Source organism: Ylistrum balloti, unplaced genomic scaffold, assembly GCF_031769215.1.
Source record: "Ylistrum balloti isolate Yb309-2 unplaced genomic scaffold, AGI_CSIRO_Ybal_v1 Utg370450, whole genome shotgun sequence".
In the NCBI taxonomy this organism is placed as follows: domain Eukaryota; kingdom Metazoa; phylum Mollusca; class Bivalvia; order Pectinida; family Pectinidae; genus Ylistrum; species Ylistrum balloti.
In genome coordinates, this window is record NW_026782299.1 from 1,285,727 (window position 1) to 1,304,696 (window position 18,970).

The window sequence follows — 18,970 nt, forward strand, 5'->3', positions numbered from 1 at the left end:
TTTTTTTATTGCTGTATATACATATAAGTGTTTCAACTTAAAAACAATGACAGTAGGCTTTCGCTGAAATATGCACGTAAAAAAGGTTAATTAAACATTATAAAAAAATCCCTATTTGTTGATAAATAAATTGTTTATGTTATGTAATACATGATATCGCATGCGCACAAAACGCTTGTTACCAAAAATTGCTTCCTGCCTAAACGGTTGTTACTTATTTCGTAGTTCTACATTGACTTAACATTATCGAATAACACTGGCCACACCCATAACAAAATCCGGTACTGACTGTCACTTCTGTCGCTGTCATTTATGCCCACCATCACATGTTCGTGTTTACAAAATGAACTGCCTCGTTTTTACTGATACGTAATGTTATAGCGCTTAATTTGAGAGAGTTTTCCGAACCAAAGAAGTCGTGCAGCTGGATATTGGAAATCGACTGTGAACATCGGGATAGCATAGAAACGGAAACATATCAACTACGTACAATAACAAAAGTAATGTTTTTACTTTCATGTCCCTTTAAAAAAAATTTCGTCGAATACAGATCTACATTGTATACTTAAATGTTACTTCTGTATTTGTAGGCTTGCTGTGATTTAAAAGATTAAAAACGAGTATGTTACTAAGTCAGACACAATGTGTAGAAGGTGATACTGCCGCCCGTTATCTATGGAGGACGTCACACTGAATGGTTTCAGTCCAGTTTCATTCAATATCACATCTTGCTTTATTCAATTAAATAAAAGGCGTTAAACTGAATTGGTCTGAAAACATTTGTACCAGTTCGCATGTGTTTGTACCAGTATATACAACGATAGCATTCCCATCGATCACAGTTATGTTTAATAATATCCTTCCTGTTATACTTGCATGCTAATTTCTAGAGAAGAATTTTGCTGTTCTACTTAAAGACACCGGAAATGAGGGCCTGTGCAAGTCTATCTTATTTTCATAAAGGTATTTGCTACTGCATCTGTTGAATTCAAAACAAAGTGTTTCTTTTGTCATTACTTGGTAAGTTTGACTTAAAAGATACGTTACCATGGCGGATTACGATAGACATGTTCGTATGGCGGTTTTTTTTAAAAGTGATACAAAATGCATCATTTCTTTTATTTTATTCAAGCAGATAATACACTCAGATATGTTAAATACATTTGTACAAAAACAGTTATTTGCCAGATTCGACAGGAAGTAGGTTCAGGAAAATAATAATAAAAAAAATGGCGTGTTGTGAAATTCACGTAATGGGATTTAAAACAATGTAACGTTCAGATGATGATTAAATCAACATTATGATACTATCAACCAAGTGTATGTCGCTTTTTATTCGGATGTGAGTATGAGAAGGAACAATATTCTCTATAAATTCCGTTCATATTATGTGGAGATCAGTGTGTGTTGGTAATGGGCCGTGGTAGTGCTGCTATTCCATTCATGATCATTCATAGAATATAACCATCTGTTCTAAACACGATATTGACTAATTCAGATAATCTACTTCCGCTTAAACATACAAACCTATAATAAGGGGGAAGAGATAACACCGACATCACTGCGTGTGTTTGTGATGTAATCTTTTTGGTTATTTGTCTTTATCTACCGTTTCCGTTTGAAAGTTTATTTTTATTGTTTCGCTTGTGTGGAGTTTGTGATTATATTTTACGTTGTTCCGTATACAAATCATCTTTCCTAGCATGTGTGGTCGAAATGTGATTGATTTGCTCAAGAGAACAAAGTGGCAAGGATCAGTTTTGTTTTGATATGACTGTAAAACCAACCACGTTGTAATTGCTATTCTTAGGAGCTATTTCACAACATCGTGTTGTCGTTTCTGAAATAGGAATGTTAGTTTGGAAACATGGCCACATTGTTCCAGAGATTCAGCAACATCAGGTAGATTTTGTTCTTTTTTGTTCTAAAGAATACATGATAAATACAAATTTCATCTACATTAATAATCTACATCATTTCACTTTGCATCTCGTACTCAATGAAAAGGTATGATGAATGTCACAGAGTGCATATCGTCGGGGAATAGATGACACTCTACCTAGTTGTATAATGTAATTCTGAATGCAATATATATTGCCTGGAAGAAATTGTTTAAAATTTGTTTATTAAATCAGTGAAATCTAAAAAATTCTTTACTCATGTGCTAACGCACTCGCCTTTCACTTAGACTTCAGGGTTCGATTCCCGGAACGGACGTGAAAAGGTATGGGTTCACCTGCCCGACCACGTTGTTTTTCCCAGGTACTCCGGTTTCCTCCCACATTAACACCCCTCGCGCGCTTACATCCGGGCCATTAAGAGTGATTAGTATAAGTTGAAATAACTTGTTTCGTAATTGTTCTAAAACTTTAAAAAAATGTTTATAAAAAAATGGGTTCGTTCATACTCAAATATATTACACGTACCTACAATTATTAGGCATATCATAAGAACGTAGGAGGCACATAAAGGTTCCAGATAGAGGAAACTAGCCAACCTCAAGGCAGGTGCTGATCTTTTCCTTTTATTCTATTGTATAACATGGATGTGTGAATTTCAGGTTCAAAGAGATAGGGATCCTGAAGACGATGACTGTTAGGGAGAAATATTTTCTTTATGTCTAACAGCGATTGATATGATCATACTTCTTTGTTTAAATCCAATCCTACTCGTGTTATTTCTCATAAAATATAATGATAGCGTTCATGATTGATAATTTAAACAAATAATCGTGTAATATACTTGTTTTTAAATATTTCACTTAGATTTCTCACGAGAAAGCATCGCAATATTTTAAGCCATCGAGCGCGTGATATCAATTTATCGTGAACATATGTTACAGAAAGTTCTCACGTATATCATCCACGTCCTTTAAAATGCATATTTTAGAGTGGTAGTTTAACTTCACGCTGTCATTTCTTTCAAAGTTATGATAACGGCTATCTTCGAACAGAGGTCGCTTCTCTATCACGTGATCTATATATATGAATAACCTAACCTTTGTAAGATAGTTTATTTATTCGACAAGTCAAGCTTTTGCATGTTTTTATACTTTTATTCGAATCTTTTGACATTTTTATTGCCCTTCGGAGATAAATGTTCATCCTTTACAGAAAAAACTCATGTTTCCCTAGATATGTTATTTCGGCATTTAGAGTCCTATGTTGATAAACTATTTATTTACATTAATTCACAAATATACCATCTGTTCGATGTCCTCATATATCTCCACGGCAAAACCTAATGAATTACAGTATTTCCGGTAACCGTGAGCGTTGGCCCTTTGGAGGAAGTATTGGGTGATGCCCTGTAGCTGGGAATAGAGTCTTTAAACAAAGTGGTTACATCTCCCTGCTAAAAGCTCAGCATGGACGGCTTTATCTGTTCACAATTTCAGGTTACATGTACCTGATGAAGTGTCCTTCTTGATGACTTCATCAGTATACTGCAATGTTGTAGAAGTATAAGACCAGAACCATTGCACTATCACAAGACGGTTAAAAACATATTGCAGCCTTCCAAAAATGCACGCGCTCAACACATGCACTCATTTCACTTCGCATACATCGGAGGGGCTTGAGTTGCCGTGGGGGCTTCATTAACGATATATAAACTGAACCAAACCACACATGAATTAAAGGTATTCGGGGATAGAACCCCTTTATCTGACCATTACTGTTTCATACTCGTTTATCTTTAACGGCACCCCATTTCGTATTTGTCTTTATATGAAACCCTGAAGAATGCATTGTGCCAATGAATAAGATCCATATATGTAACAGGATTCCCTTATCTCCTATATATAATTCTATATTTTATGGTTTCAAATTTGAGTTTTCAAATTGTTATAATAATTTGATCAATCCGTGGAACATGTCGGAATCTTAATTCAAATATGTTTACCATGTCTAAAATATCGTAGAAAATAATAGCTGTCAGTATTTCAAATTGTTATTAGTAGATGACGCTTGAACGGTATGAATGGGAGCCGAACCATATCTTTCACTGAAATTTATATCTATACGAAAGATATGAAACTACGGTACCAGGGAGCTGAATTTATTTGTGGCTATGTATTGTTCTGTGAAGAGGACACCATGAGTCGGAACTCCGTCAGTTGCTGTATTTACATATATAACTAGTCTTTCGAGTTGAAGGATGACATAAAAGTTGAACTTTTCCGGTCTCAACAGCAGTTTTCATTGCAGCAGCGTTTGGAAGATTTCGTCTTGCCAACCGTCATTATATAACCAGCCACAAATAAATCGCCATGAACAACAACCTCAGCTAGGTTCTGTTCGACTATAAATTGCTCCCTGAGATGATTAAAACACTTTGCACAAATCTTTTTGTTTGATACTTCTGTTTAGTGACCTTTTTTCTGACTATAAACTAACTTGTCGTTGTTTCCTTTGTCTTTGAGGTATGCCTTCTCGAAAACGTCATGAGTTATATGCTTTCCATTAGAACTCTAGTGATTATATATCGTGCACCTCCTGTCTACCTGACTTTATATGACATTTGCGAGGTAACATCATTGACATAACTCAACACAAATCTTTGCTTACCTTGGCTGAAGATTCACCACTCCGATTGGTTTCATTATCTTTTCGGTAAATTTACAGGTACTTCTGCCAAATGGTCCTTAACAACAATAACATAGAAAAGTATACGTAAATGCTGCTGTATAATGTACTCTGAAGAGGACGTGAGGGGTCGACACTCCATCACTGTTTAGTTATTGTGTTTGCTAGGTACTTAAACTCGTACTTTTCGTGTCTCGCCCGTGGTGTTTCTTGCTAGAAGTGTTTGAATGGCGTTTTCCCGCTAGTCTTTATTGTATAACCATTACCACAAAACTAATCACACTTTAATCGAGTCATTCATCTTTATTGAAAGTATACGTGTGAACCAATGCTAATTCGGGCCTCAGCTATAGATCATCACCAATAAGACAGAAGAATGGATAAGCTCTATGATACTGTTTAATTATTTAGTATGTAATGTATATGGTATCTAACTTTTATTAGAAGGTGTGTTTTTACCTTAATCTGTCTTTTTTGTATACTCAGTTGTATTTGGGAATATCATAACACCCCAACATTCCTTACTTTTTAAATTTGATTGAAAATGTTTTCACATTATGTCGTATATCTTCCATGTTTACATGTAAAACATTTGGATAAAGTGTTTAATACGCGACTATGGAATGTACTGATATGACATATTGTTACCCCATAGCAAAGAGTTATCGCCCCTTTCAGAATGTTTGTATACATCTGTCATTTCATATGCTTGCTATCCGTCTATGACAAAAGAGGAATGCTGAGAGTATGCGTGGTAAGTTACTGACAGGTCAAGGTAGTTATATCACATATGATGTACCTCCACTACTGCATACTACGAGCATTCTCAAGATTTTACGGAATCCCGACAACTTTTGAGTTAGAAAGATATCTCGGAAAATTGCACAATATCAGGTTTTTCTTCGAATTTCCCATTAAATATTTCAGCGTTTGCCAGAAAACTTACCGATGTCTTTGATCTTGCAGCTATAAAATGGTGATTTCTTTTCTTTTTTGATAAACAATATATGATTTACGAGAAAGTGGAAATTGACAAACGATCAAAGCAAACTTTAAAATTCCAGTGTTTTTACTTCGAATTTTCGATGCAATAATGTTTAATGTTTGGATTCCTCATTATTCAGTTCCTGTCGGCAAACAGATAACTTTGGGACCTTGTTCTTTATTTAACTTATTTTTATGACTTTACATATTTCGAGAATGATGTCTCGTGATTTGTAACATAAAGCATGACTACATACGGCATGCCTATGGTCATAAGTATTCATTAAAAAAAACCTACCATATCAACAAATTGAATGGACAGGTGTTTCACATGAGTTATCCGATATGAAATTATTTTGATATTTGCACATGGTAAGCTATACAGTGCTTAGTTCGACCAGTTTACCTTGGACATATACTGTTATGAGGGTCTAAGACGAAAACATATGTTATCTTAATTAATTTCAGTATATGCATCAAACTTTGTGATACATCGGGGTAAAGCATATTTTACAAAGCTTACCATATAAAAATGTAATTATCTCTATGTATCATACACTTCGATGCAAGAAAAGAATTACTCTTGATACACAATATATGAAAAATGTACAAATGTCTTAAGTGGTTGGTACAGAGTTGAGCAGTAATTTAAAATGGAATCAGTAGATGGCGCTATTTGGCGTCATTGACAATACCCACAAATACAAAATATGTAAAGATTATTAATGTTTTTGATTTCTTTTTTAAATCAAATATTCATTTTGTGTCCAAACACGATTGCAAATTAGAATATTCTACGATATGAAATACAAAAACACCTACACTACAGTTAAGAATGTACATTATATTTTTATTCATAAATTGTTCATAACATAATTGCACTAAAGATACATGTTTAGTTAAGATAATACATGCTAAAACTCAAACAGCATTCCCTTGCTTCTAAAACTCTTGTGTTACATAAGGAGCCAAGATGGTAGGACTGTAAGAAAGCCAAAAACCATTCGACAAAGGGGATTTATGCACTTTACGTATTGGAGATTGCACATTATCGAACAACATTTCTTACCATCCAAAAATCTAATATGACAGTACAAAAGACACAAAGGCAAACGATGGCAGTAAATACGAATTTATTAAGGACTAACGTATGTCATGTTAACAACAACACTGTACTACATAATGATATAATTAGCATAACAATTAGGGCTTGATTGCAGAAAGATCCTAATTAGTAACCCTCCTTTAGATCGTAGGTCTTTTACATGCAGTTTTTTTAGTTGTTATTGTTTCGTTATAAATTTCGTTAAAGAACAATCAATTGTTTACATCGTCCATGATAAAATTGTGTGTAAAGTACATGAGCGAATGTAGATCAATCACAAGATGGACAACAACTTAATCTAAATCTGTTGAATACTTTTCAAGACTCACGGACCTGATACTGTTATTGTAGAAAACATCGTAAATAGACTGCGTAGAGCAGAACGGTCATAAACGGAGGGTCATAGGTCAGGTTCGGAAGCACTCTTCACGCCACAGCTGAGATGCTAATGTGTTTTCAAACACATTTTAGTTAGAATATCAAGACAGCATGACCTGTTGTTGACATGATTGATACGTCTACCACCGATTTGTTAACCCAAGTTCCGAAATCGGCGTCAAGGAATTTCCTTGCTCTTTATTCAACTTAAAGCAATATCGTTTTGATAGGTTATCTGAACCCCAACATTGACTGCGACCACACCTTCGCATCGAGTTCATCGTAAACATAGAACAAGTGGATAAATAGATAGCAGCTATCTACGAATGCTATTAACGGTGACATAAACCATGCTTTAACTGGAACCAGGAAAGACATTGCTTACCTTCAACAAAATTTTAATGTTTATTGGAAAAATGGACATAAAATGTTTCTCATGAAGGACAAAGGTTATTTAGAACGAAAAAAGACATACATCTTCTTTATATACAGTTTCAGTCACTCGTGTTAGGAATGGGAAATATCGGGGTGTTAAGGGGTGTTCTGACAAGTGTTAAATATTTTTCCCAGCGATCCGATACGTGAAGGGAAACTATCATTAAGCTAGACATTGTGGTATAATTTCGTCGGCTCGTCTTTAAAAGTCTATGATATTATGACCCGGCAACTATGCTGTATGCTTTACTTAATGGGACATTAAGGAAGTCTGTCTATGCAAAACGTCATCACTTGCTTGAAGATTGTACAACAGGCACACAAGTGGATATTTTCCGAAAGAAGTAGGGTTTTTTAGTCTATCGCCTTCAAAATATTTGCTGTCGCCTTATTCAAATTTGCAGTCAGCTACTTTCCACCTTTTTCAACCTAAACTTCTTTCACTATCGTTACATGTATATCTGTATATCGACCTTATTCTTTTCACTATGGTATTATCGACAATATGTACAGTATATGCTCGTGTCAGTATGGTAATATACAAAATATCTACAAAAAAACATGAATCACACACAGAAAAGTATATTGGTGCCATACCATTAAGACCATGTGTCTCGGAATGGTAATCGTATTTTGTTTCATCGTTGACACCAAGTATGTTAATAATGATCAATCAATGTAACTATTGTTACTTTCCCAATTGAGAGTAAGGTAAGTACAAAGTGATCTTCCAAAAAATGTTGCATATTTGATTTTAGGTGCGAAATATCTCGCCCTTATCCCTATACAGACAAGAAAACTGCTTGTTATTGATGCAAGTAGTTGTTTTAGACACCTTACAGACAACCGTTGATAATCTGTCATCACTCTCTCAACGTAACACGTTAATCCAGTTATAATTAGCAATGACCTTGGGTTGATCTGATTCCACGCGCTAACAAGGCCATCAGCGTCCTCCTTAGCACGCGCAGTATGTTGTGACGTCACTGTTAGATTTCCACAGCATTGCAATGCTCTGACTAACAAAGTTGTAATCTGTGAACACCATTGGCCATTGTATGTGATATAATTTGATGGTAGTCTTTTATGATTATTAAAAAAAACAGATAATACTTTCTTATATCAATTCTTAAATGATTTTTGATACTAGTCATATCATGACTCACAGTTATTTTGATATTCTAATAGAATTTGGAAACGTTTATGTAATTTCCATACGCTTGACATTGATAAGATATCTGTAACAAAGTTCCAATATTCGTTTATGTTCTCGTTTGTGTTAACGTCCACATCTTATTCAAATTATGGATGTTATCTGTGTGTGCGGTATGCAAACTTGTATATTATTTATGTTTGTGGTTGTAATGTTTAGTGATAAGTTGTGAAAACGTTAGCTAACAGAGAAACTAAAACTGACGCATCTCCTGTTATATGCCAAGCCAAGGAAAGAAAGGCGTTCTGTGTCCCAGGCTAGTAACATGTCAGCTGTAGATTAAATAATTGACATAAATTACTGGTGCAAATAGAATTAAAGAAGAAATCAGTATGTAAAACAGCTTGGAGTATGGACAAAGAATACTTTAGTAATGCCATAGTTAATTTGATTATGAGAGAGAAAGAAAAGCAACCCACACCCCTCAAAAAAAAAAAAAAAAAAAAACACAAACGAAAACAACAAAAAAAGAAACAAAAAAAACAACAAAACAAAACAAAAACAAAAACAAAAAAACAAAAAAAAAAGCTTTACTGTTCTGGATCCTCTTTACAACATTCTTGGTTTCTATCCACAAATACGATATTCATACCAGTGTAAATTGGGTAGTTGGTTAAAGTTTTTCCGTCTCCTTTTCTCGTCCTATTTCTAGGCGTTGTCTTACCGCCGAACGTCAGTGTTCTGGCAACGTGAGTTGTATGAACTGTAAATAGCACAAATTGTTTGGACTTTGTTTTTGAAGGAAGTTGTCTCATAGATATGTGTTAAATTATTCGTCTTCGAGATCCAATGTTTTCGCATTTGACATACATGTATGTTTTTTTCTCTCAATAGTTAGGGTTGGCGATAGCAAAATCACTTGCTCCTACTACCTTATTAACTATACGAGGAGTAGTCTATTAAGTGAATGTACCCTGGGGTATATCTGATATCTGATAAAAGATATGCAAAATAAAAGAATAAAGGTAAAAGTAACCGCTGCTGATGCGGACGATTTACTCCTTTGTAGAACTCAAAGGCGAGATATCAGATTCGCGATTGGTTAGGTTTTCATGTCGATTCTAATTAAATGGTTGGCTTTGAGACTGCAGTTTAATCTTGGTGTCATATTTCAAGGTGTATAGACGGAATGTTGAGAGAGAAAGTATTGTAACTTAATTTTTACCATCCTTTGACATCGTATGTAGGTATCTGTGTGTTTATGTGTGTGTTAAGATCTTCCTCATAAATGGACGGTGATGTGCCTAATGATATAAGACAAACTAAAATATACCGATGATTGTCGTAAATATGTAAACTAGGAAAGAACCCCCTCTGTTAGAGAAACTGATGCATAAATACCCACTTATATAATATTAGAGTTTCTGTGTGATGTTTACAACTAGTACATAATTTAATACAAATTCCTCTCTGATCTTATTGAAAACAGATTGTTCATTGCAGACTGCATAATACGTTAGATTATTCAATATTTCCTCGTGACGAAACAAGCGGTGTAATCGGAAGGGCTTTTGATTTGATTATTGCCATCTCTGTGCTTGGTTTGTGTACGTGTAATATCATAAACGCTTGTGGCTATCGGTATATTTACATTCCTTTATAGTAGATAAAATTATATCAAGTACAATGTAAAATGTTCGCAGTTCGAAAATGTATCAAATTGTATCTTTTGAAAAATAATTCTGTATGCTGTTACAGACGTTAAACACGGTTTTCACATGTTAATTGTGAAAAATGTAAAGACGCTTTTGACATTTTTGCAGATCAATTAAAAACACAAACCCGACAACAGAAAAATGAAGTTACAAAGAACAGATACAGTGCGTGTCCCTTCATCATTTTGAAATACAAAGCAGATAAGGGAATGTTTCTTGTTGACGAAAGGACGAAAAGTATTAGTAACATATTGAGCATTGCCTCACGGCCGCGAAAACCACTGACCTCATCATTCTCACTGGAATGCGAATTCCATGCTTATTTTCTAAGATTAAAGTTAAAGGGGGAAATACGAAAACAGTTATACATCTTGTATCCCGTATTGGAAACGGTGTTAATGGAGACCGTGACTAGCACGAATTAAAATGTAGCCTACATAGCACGTGGATTATCAATTATAAACTCATTAATACGTAAGTAGTTGAATGGAAACAATCTTAACCATGCACGTGTTATTATTTATCAACAGGAACTGTTCGATTCCAAGCAATTCATCAAAATGTCATTAAAAGTCTGTACAAATGGATTTATATGCAGGAAATGCGCGTGCATTGCACATTATTGTCAATTCAAGTTAACCTGCTTAGAAAATAATATCGGGCGTAACTACAGCAGCAATTCAACATTTATAGGCATATAACGAGCAAACGTTTTGTATAGACAGTTGTGCGGTGGTTTCAACCAATATGTTGGGAAGCTTCCAAAATCTTTAACGTTTTTGCATAAAAGCATGAAATTCTTCGGCAAAACGTAGTGTACATATTATAAGATGATGAGTTTCTCTATAATGAAATAAACGAATATGTCTTATTTAGCTTAAGAATAATGGGAAGCAATTGTACATCAACCTGACAAGAGATTTAATCATTTCTGACCCAAATAACGCGCTAAACGGAGCATCGTAATTGTTTCTTGGTGAACGTTTCACAAAAACTGGAGAATAAGCATAGAGTGTGATGATATACAAAAATAAATAAAAGGCAAGAGGGAATGGCAAGGCGGATGCTTATATATGAAGACTGCAGGTTGAGGTGGGATGAACTAAACAGGAATAGGTAGGAGAAACGTTGGGGATCGGGATGGGCGAATATAATGAGTTGATGATTGGAATAACAAAGATATAACTGTTTGCCTTGAGGATATCAAAAAGAAGAGTTGATTGTGATATGTTAAGCGAAATTCCTTCAATTCTTTTTCAGTTTTAAAATCGTGATTTGATGTAATATGTCTAATATTGATGTTCACACCTTAGTGTTAATATGTAGTTATGCATGTAGGAAATTTGTACATAACACACTAAGAACGTGCATGCTGCAGGTTTCCTGACAGCTTTGTACTGTGATATACACCATACTGTAACTGTAACATCTATAGCTTGTCCGTTATTACGAAAGACAGTTTCCGAATTTCTTCCGGATAAAATCTTTGTCCTTTCTAATTACATACTACATAGTGTTCTGCAGCACGTTCCTCTTATGTCAGCAATGTAACAGAAAAACATATCTGAAGTCATATTCGTTCTTCACGTAAAAGTTTACCTTTTGATATTTCATGACAGCTTAATCGCACTAATTTCCTAAAGGTCATAGTGCCGTGATTAGTTTTATGTCATTACTAGTATACCCATATTGTTCATTGTCAATGGGAAAAAGTGGGGTTCAATTACAAATCAGGTATGTCACGCTGTAATCGTACGGGAGAGTTAGTGATGACAGTATGCAGAGACATAATGATGTAGGTACATGTCAGCAAATATGAAGTAGTAAAACATGTTCAGGACGACGAGGGTGATACAAACAAAGTGTTCCTTAAATGAAATATACATAAAAATGTCAAAAGGCCCTCGAGGGATTAGTGGTGTGCCTTGAAGGGTACACATATATGACATTAACAGCAGCTGCGAGGATACATCGCATGCGCATCTACATAGAACGGTAAGCAATGCCAGGTCGTAACACGAGAGACCATCACTAAAAACCCAACCTCCGTGTTATCACTGACCTACTTCCCTACTGGTGCATGTGGTGTAGATAAGATATTATCATACTCGTGCAGACGTACAGAAAATTATTGAATTTATTGAATTGCGTATATTTAATGAATCGATCACTCGACTCGTGTGGGAAATTTGTTAAAAAATTTACGATTTTTTAAAAATAATTTTCAGTTTTTATTTCAATATTTATAAGCAAAGTTCAACAATACCCTCTGGCTGTACAATACTAAAACTTGAGGAACATAAATATGTCTGTTGAAATGTTGAAGGAAAAATTTACCTTTGAATGTATTATTAACGAACGATGCAGTTGACCTTGAAACGAGAATTGTAAGCAGTAAGGGAGAAGGGAATCAAAATGGTGGACTACACAGACTTTCAAAGAAGACACGAAGTCGCACGCAATAAAAGATCACAGTCATTTAAAACAAATGTGAAAAACAAAGATTGCGTGAAAATATCATTTATAAAAATGCATTCAAATTAGCTGCAAATTGATGGAATATTCCCCGGGAACATGTAATATTTTGTGTGGTATTAAATTAAAGAAAATTAATAAGCAATTTTAAGAGGTGTAGCGTAATTTGATAACGATTGGAAAGAGTTCGTTTGAAGGTCACCAAGTCCACAGATAATTTACAACTAGAATCACAAAGATCGTAGACCAATGATAAACATTTTCTCAATGTCACAAGGAACATTTCTGCAGTTTATGCATTCCGTACATTTCATGGGTCTATTTTGCTCTATCTATTCTTACTGACCGATGTGAACCCTTCACAGGACGTCTTGGAATACTTCTAAAATCTAGAGATATGGGTTCTTGATGCAATATAGTCTAATGCCTTAATTTTGTTTTTAAAATGTTTGATAGGTCCTAATTTATTAGGAAGTGTCAGGAATTGATTGATATCATTGGAAAATGGCAGACAACATTATACACATCTCCTGGTCAACTGCTTATGAGTCAAGCATTCCAGTTTACATGTAATACATTATTTGTAACAAGAAACGTTCGGACAACATTCTTAACCTTTGTTTCGGCAACGTCCATGTCAGTTAGATCGTTAGATTTACAACTACCACTGCTTAGGCTCGCGTTAAATTTACATTTACATAGCTTGGTGATGGAAAATACATGTGAAGTAGAGTACCAGATAAGAATTGAACTCTGGAATGGCGTGAAATGGTTTTAGGAGCTATGCCAGAGATTATGACCTAGAAACCAAATATTTGACCGACTGACCATTCAAAATAGTAAACAGTCTTGAACTGAAGTCGTAAATAAAGTTTGCAGGGAACCTCTATCTTTATTGTTAGAGTAACATTATTTTAAACATTTATTGCAGTTTTTATATATACTTATCTAAAGAATGTTTCTGGTATCTTTTTGATCGGGGAATAAGTAAGTACAGCAACACAGGGAATAGTAAGTTAGCTGGCATTCAGTTTATAATCATGTTATTGCTGAATTAAGATATCCTTGAAAAAACGTAATAGATTCGTATTGTGTTAAAAATAACACCAGACGTAGACTATAAAAAGGTTAAAATGCCAGGAATTCCATTTCATTCATCTTTGATATGTCTTCAACATTTGGTTTGCATTATCACATTGGCCTATATCCCTTGTGAGCATACTCCATGATTGCTAAATCGTCCCTGAATTTATCACAATATATCAAAATACCAGCTAATCTAAAGTACAATGAATTGTTCTGTTACACGTACTAGCCGTAATATTGCTCAAAGCCGATGAATGCATAAATGCACAACATCTATTTCCTTGTGGTACTGGCAATTTGAATCACAGCAACATATTAATTTTCGTGATACAGAGATAATGCTCAGGGTTTCGTGGTAGGGAATATCCTACATCGCCTTATAGGCTGTTGCTTGTAGAATTTTTTCTCGATATTTATTCATCCTAACAAAATACGGTACTAGCCGACTATCATTATTCATTTAAAGAAACACATATTAAGCAAATTTAGTTAAGTAATATAAAGTTTAATTTTGCAACACGAATCCCAATGAAAGTTATTTTCACTAAGAGTAACATTTTCAAGAATCTGTCTGTAACTGATTTCTCGTTAAAATGATTTCAGCATTTATAAATAAACAGGGGAAGTGTTTGTTCTCCCACTACCTCCTGTACGGTCCATGTCTGTGTTTGTCTGTTAAGTCAATTGATTCTGATACATAACATGTACAGCTTACCCTACATCAACCCTGGGTTGTCTATCAGTGGCATGTGTGTTTAAGTTCTGTTAGATTCAGTTGATGTCAGTGATTAATTTCATCGCATTATAGTTTGTTCTCTTTCATTTCACAAAAACACATTCGAATTTATTTACTTCCTCTCACGATTTGATAATTGAATATGAATACCATTTTACGTACTGGTCAGTTGATTTAGATAAAAGATAGACACTTGGAGGCCTCTGATAATAACCATCACAGAGGCATTCCTAAGACAGGCCGATCTATTTCGCGCCCTTTTCGTGTTAGCGGGTGTTATGGAACACGTGGTTCTGTTTTTGTAAACAAGACTGATGGGGATATACATTTCAAGGTCGAAGAGCAATTCCTGTCCAATAACAGATCAAGAGGTTCATTTCATGAGGAATTTGACATATGTGGTACATTCCGGAATTCTAGAGTATTGAACGTATCGTGGTTTTGACCATTATACACCATTGTTGGCTTCCGCTTGCATATCACTGGCATGTTTGTGACTAGCCTAATAATGTTTTCTAAAACAACATGGTTGAAGATTGATGCCTGTCATCACACCGTCAATAGGTACTATCGTCACCTGAATAAATAGTATGACCAGCCTCATCCTCTGAACGAAATTTCCCGAAACGATATAACAATGCTTCAATCATCGTGATGGAAATCGAAAGCTTTGTTATTACATAGCGAACTTCACGACCGGCAACCGGGTGTAAAAGCAATACGCATGCGTTGCTTTATTTTAATATCAAATTGATGACTTTTTGACTAAAAAATAATTCGATCGTATTAACCTAATATCGTTTCTTCTGTAAACGCAAAAAGCTTGCTTCCCTCTAAGATTCGATGTTCCTGCGAGCAAGACAGATGATTTATACGTGTTGTTTATATGTCAATGAGAAACGACTCTTTTCCACAAATAATAGATTGTTTCCCTGTTTCGTCATTGACATAACTCAATGTTGTCAATGTAGATGAGCTTAACCGTATCACCCCAAGCGAAGTTCATTGATTTAGGAACAACCGTCCTTGTGAGGACTCAGTGTTACTGACATGCTTCACTGAATTATCTTGGGATATTACATAACAGTGAATATTGACACTAAAAAGTCATTTTACTTACTTTAACGATATAACTTTCAGCAGACAATGTCCATGCTTACTTAGAAAGTTACTTGTTAATTGATTAACAACAGGTGCAATCGTATTTCTGAGCAACACTATCAAAAATGTCTAGAACCAATAAGGAGTTTAGAATATTTCAGTGGCAAACGGTACATTGTAACAACTATTATTTTGCATTCATGTAAATCAAAGAATGACCGTTCTCCCGTTTGATGTGGAACCCTTTCCTGCGAATCAATAAAATCGTACAAACAAACAAACCAGCAATTAATTTTTAACGTTTTATTTTCTACCTCTGTACCACAGATAAATCATCTCACTAACAGATATAGACTTGTCTGCACAGCGGACGACCATATACATATTCAGCACTAAAATGAATATTAACCTTTTACGTATAATTTACACATCTATTACTAATTAATATTCATAATCTCTTGTTTTTATTACTCGTATGTACAATGCGCCTGGTACCATATATATACAAATACATATCTACTTTCAAAATTATATCATATATATATATATATATATATATATATACTTATAATCTATATACTCTTTAATATAACACTGCTACGAAAATATAAAACATAAGGACATTTGAACAATATCATAAGGTGAGGATTAAGAATTAGGATTTAAAGTGCTATTGTGCACGTGTTGTCTAAAATGTTCAGGATATGTTTCTTCTTATATAATTACAGTATGGAACAAATTATTTTCTGTCGAAAGTGTGTTACAAATGTAGCTCAAAATTATCAAAGCCAATCACTTTAACAAGAAATTGATTTTCCTGTACAGTTTTAATGGTCCATGAAGTCTGAAATCTTTAACAGTAATTTAAAATACTTATTGCTATATATGTATAATATTGAAAATTAGGTCTAGGGGGTACAACACAAAACAATGTTTGTGGGTAAAAAATACCTCGTCAAGTAGGGGGAAATATGAGTTACAAGATAACATGGATGTATTTTCCCCTAAAAGCATTGAAATACGGTAAAATATGTATTTTATATAAGGGTATCTGTCAAAGTGTTGATAAGTATAAACTCCGATGAAAAATAACGTGCAATACAATGATTAAACTGGTGGTAATCTTTTTTTTCGGTCATACCATGACTAAGGAAATACATTTATATATATAAATCTATATATCAGATACATTACCACAACCACATACTTACAATAAACAGTACATTCATACAAACATACTTGCCTATGTAAAGAGCGAGCGTTTACGAAACCTCTACATGCAATTTAACATGTAACATATAAGATTTTAAGATTTTATCTACATGAAAGACTAGAATTAATCAAATTCAAGGTAATGTTTGTGTAGTTCACTACAAAGTATTGTAAATATCTATCTTTTTTATGCCTATCACTCTTGCGCTACGTTTTGCATACAGTGTAGAAGTGCTAATACTGATTTTCTCCCAAACTATCTAGCTTCAGTCATGCTTCTCTCCTCCAGAAAACCCGCACTTAATCAGTCTGCTGTCCCTCCAAATAGCACAATTCCTCTGAAACAATCAATCATTCATTTTTCTCGCCATACCAAGCAACAATATGTTCTACCACTCCTTGCAAAACAACCTTCCACACATCCTTTCTCTCCTTAATTAACACCAATTAATCTGATCTTCTTTTTCCCTTCGTACATCTTTATCCAGTTAGTTATCCCTTTCTCTCATGCAGTAAACGCTCAGGATCCCTAAGAATCCCGGCACCAAATGGCTTTAGGTCGGGATTTCACATTGACTTTCGTTTTTTTTTCAGTGAATTTTATTTATCTTATAACCGTAGTGTGACGCCGGATAAATCTAACCTAATTCTTATAGCATATCCCTTGTCGACACTGTAATGCTCAGAAATTAGGTTAAGAATTATTGTCACATACTTGAAAGGGAAATGAAACATTCTAATCAATTAGTGAGATCTTACACATCTCCTATATCCTCTCTGTATCGTTAACATACATAACTAAGAATTAATGTTGTAAGGTGATATCCATCCCCTTTCATCCCAAAGTCAACACAAGCATTTTTTGTTAAAATTTGTGGGTTTTATTTATTTCTCATCCTATCCGTTCATTCAGGATTCTTTTCATCTCTTGACAAGAACGCCTTGGATGTAGAACCATAGACCCACTTCATCGTGCTCAATACAAACACATGCACCTGTTCAGTTCCAGATGTTCTATCGGCTTCACGTGAGTGGCGGTATGCCGCGCATTTATATGCCTTTCAGCAGTTAAACACCTTCTAAAATCGTCCAATTATATTGCAGCATCTGTTAAAGCAATCTCGTGTTTTAACTTCACTTACTTTTGGTTGTGTCCCTGCGTTGTAATTCATGCTGCAATTTTACAAAATTATTTTACACATTAGTTTGTTCGCAAATTTCTTATTCCAAAAGGTATCACATTCTATTGCACAATGAACGTCAAAATCCATCTAGGATTTCTGTCGAAACAGACATTTGTCACTTGCGAACACATAAATATCAAACTTACAAGTACCATCATGGTATTACAATACTAGCATAACACTTGTATTGTCACATTCGTAAATTATACCAGTGTTAATTGTACTACAGAACATCAGTTTTCGTTTATTTCCTGACATGCCAAGAGCTTTTTGGTGTCCAATTTAGGAATTGATAATGCTGGAGCAGACATTCTTCTTCCACGCAAGCGCACTGCTCTGTCAATGACTGGTGGCGTATCATATGTAATAGAGGCACGTGACCCGCGCCTTTTGTGTACGTAGAACACAGTTGTATCACTCTGGGACTCTTCGGAGTCGTTGCTGTTAAGAGAACTCGTGCTCGAGTGAAGCATGTTGTTATTGTTGTTATTTGCGTTGCTAATGTGGTTGGTTGAGAAAGCCTTAAATCCTTCTTCCAAAATTTCCTCAGACACTCCACGATTTGCCCATATACATGTAACACCTGGAAATGACAAAAGTGAAATGGACACAGGAAGTTGAAAACGCTGAAATAAAATGAATTTAAAACTATTATATAACACTTTTGCTATATTTCTGTAATGTGACGACATGTTATGCCTTCCAAACATATATATGGCTACGTTGGACATGTGTGTTGATTCATCTATACAAGTTTGTCATTTGTAGCTCCCAAAAGCACGTGCTTGTCAGAGACAAACGTATATTTAGTAATTTACTA

At 34.7% G+C, this 18,970-nt stretch overlaps 1 protein-coding gene across 1 annotated transcript in view; it reads right to left on the minus strand.

Annotated features, from left to right (window-relative positions):
* Positions 1 to 16,042: 16,042 nt before the first annotated feature.
* LOC132554906 (magnesium-dependent phosphatase 1-like) overlaps positions 16,043 to 18,970 on the minus strand; it is a 35,455-nt gene continuing 32,527 nt past the window's right edge. Inside the window, exon 6 of the mRNA XM_060219236.1 lies at positions 16,043 to 18,733. Within this exon, the coding sequence (XP_060075219.1) occupies positions 18,384 to 18,733 (350 nt within the window). The 3' untranslated portion in view covers positions 16,043 to 18,383. The remainder of the gene's footprint in view (positions 18,734 to 18,970) is intronic.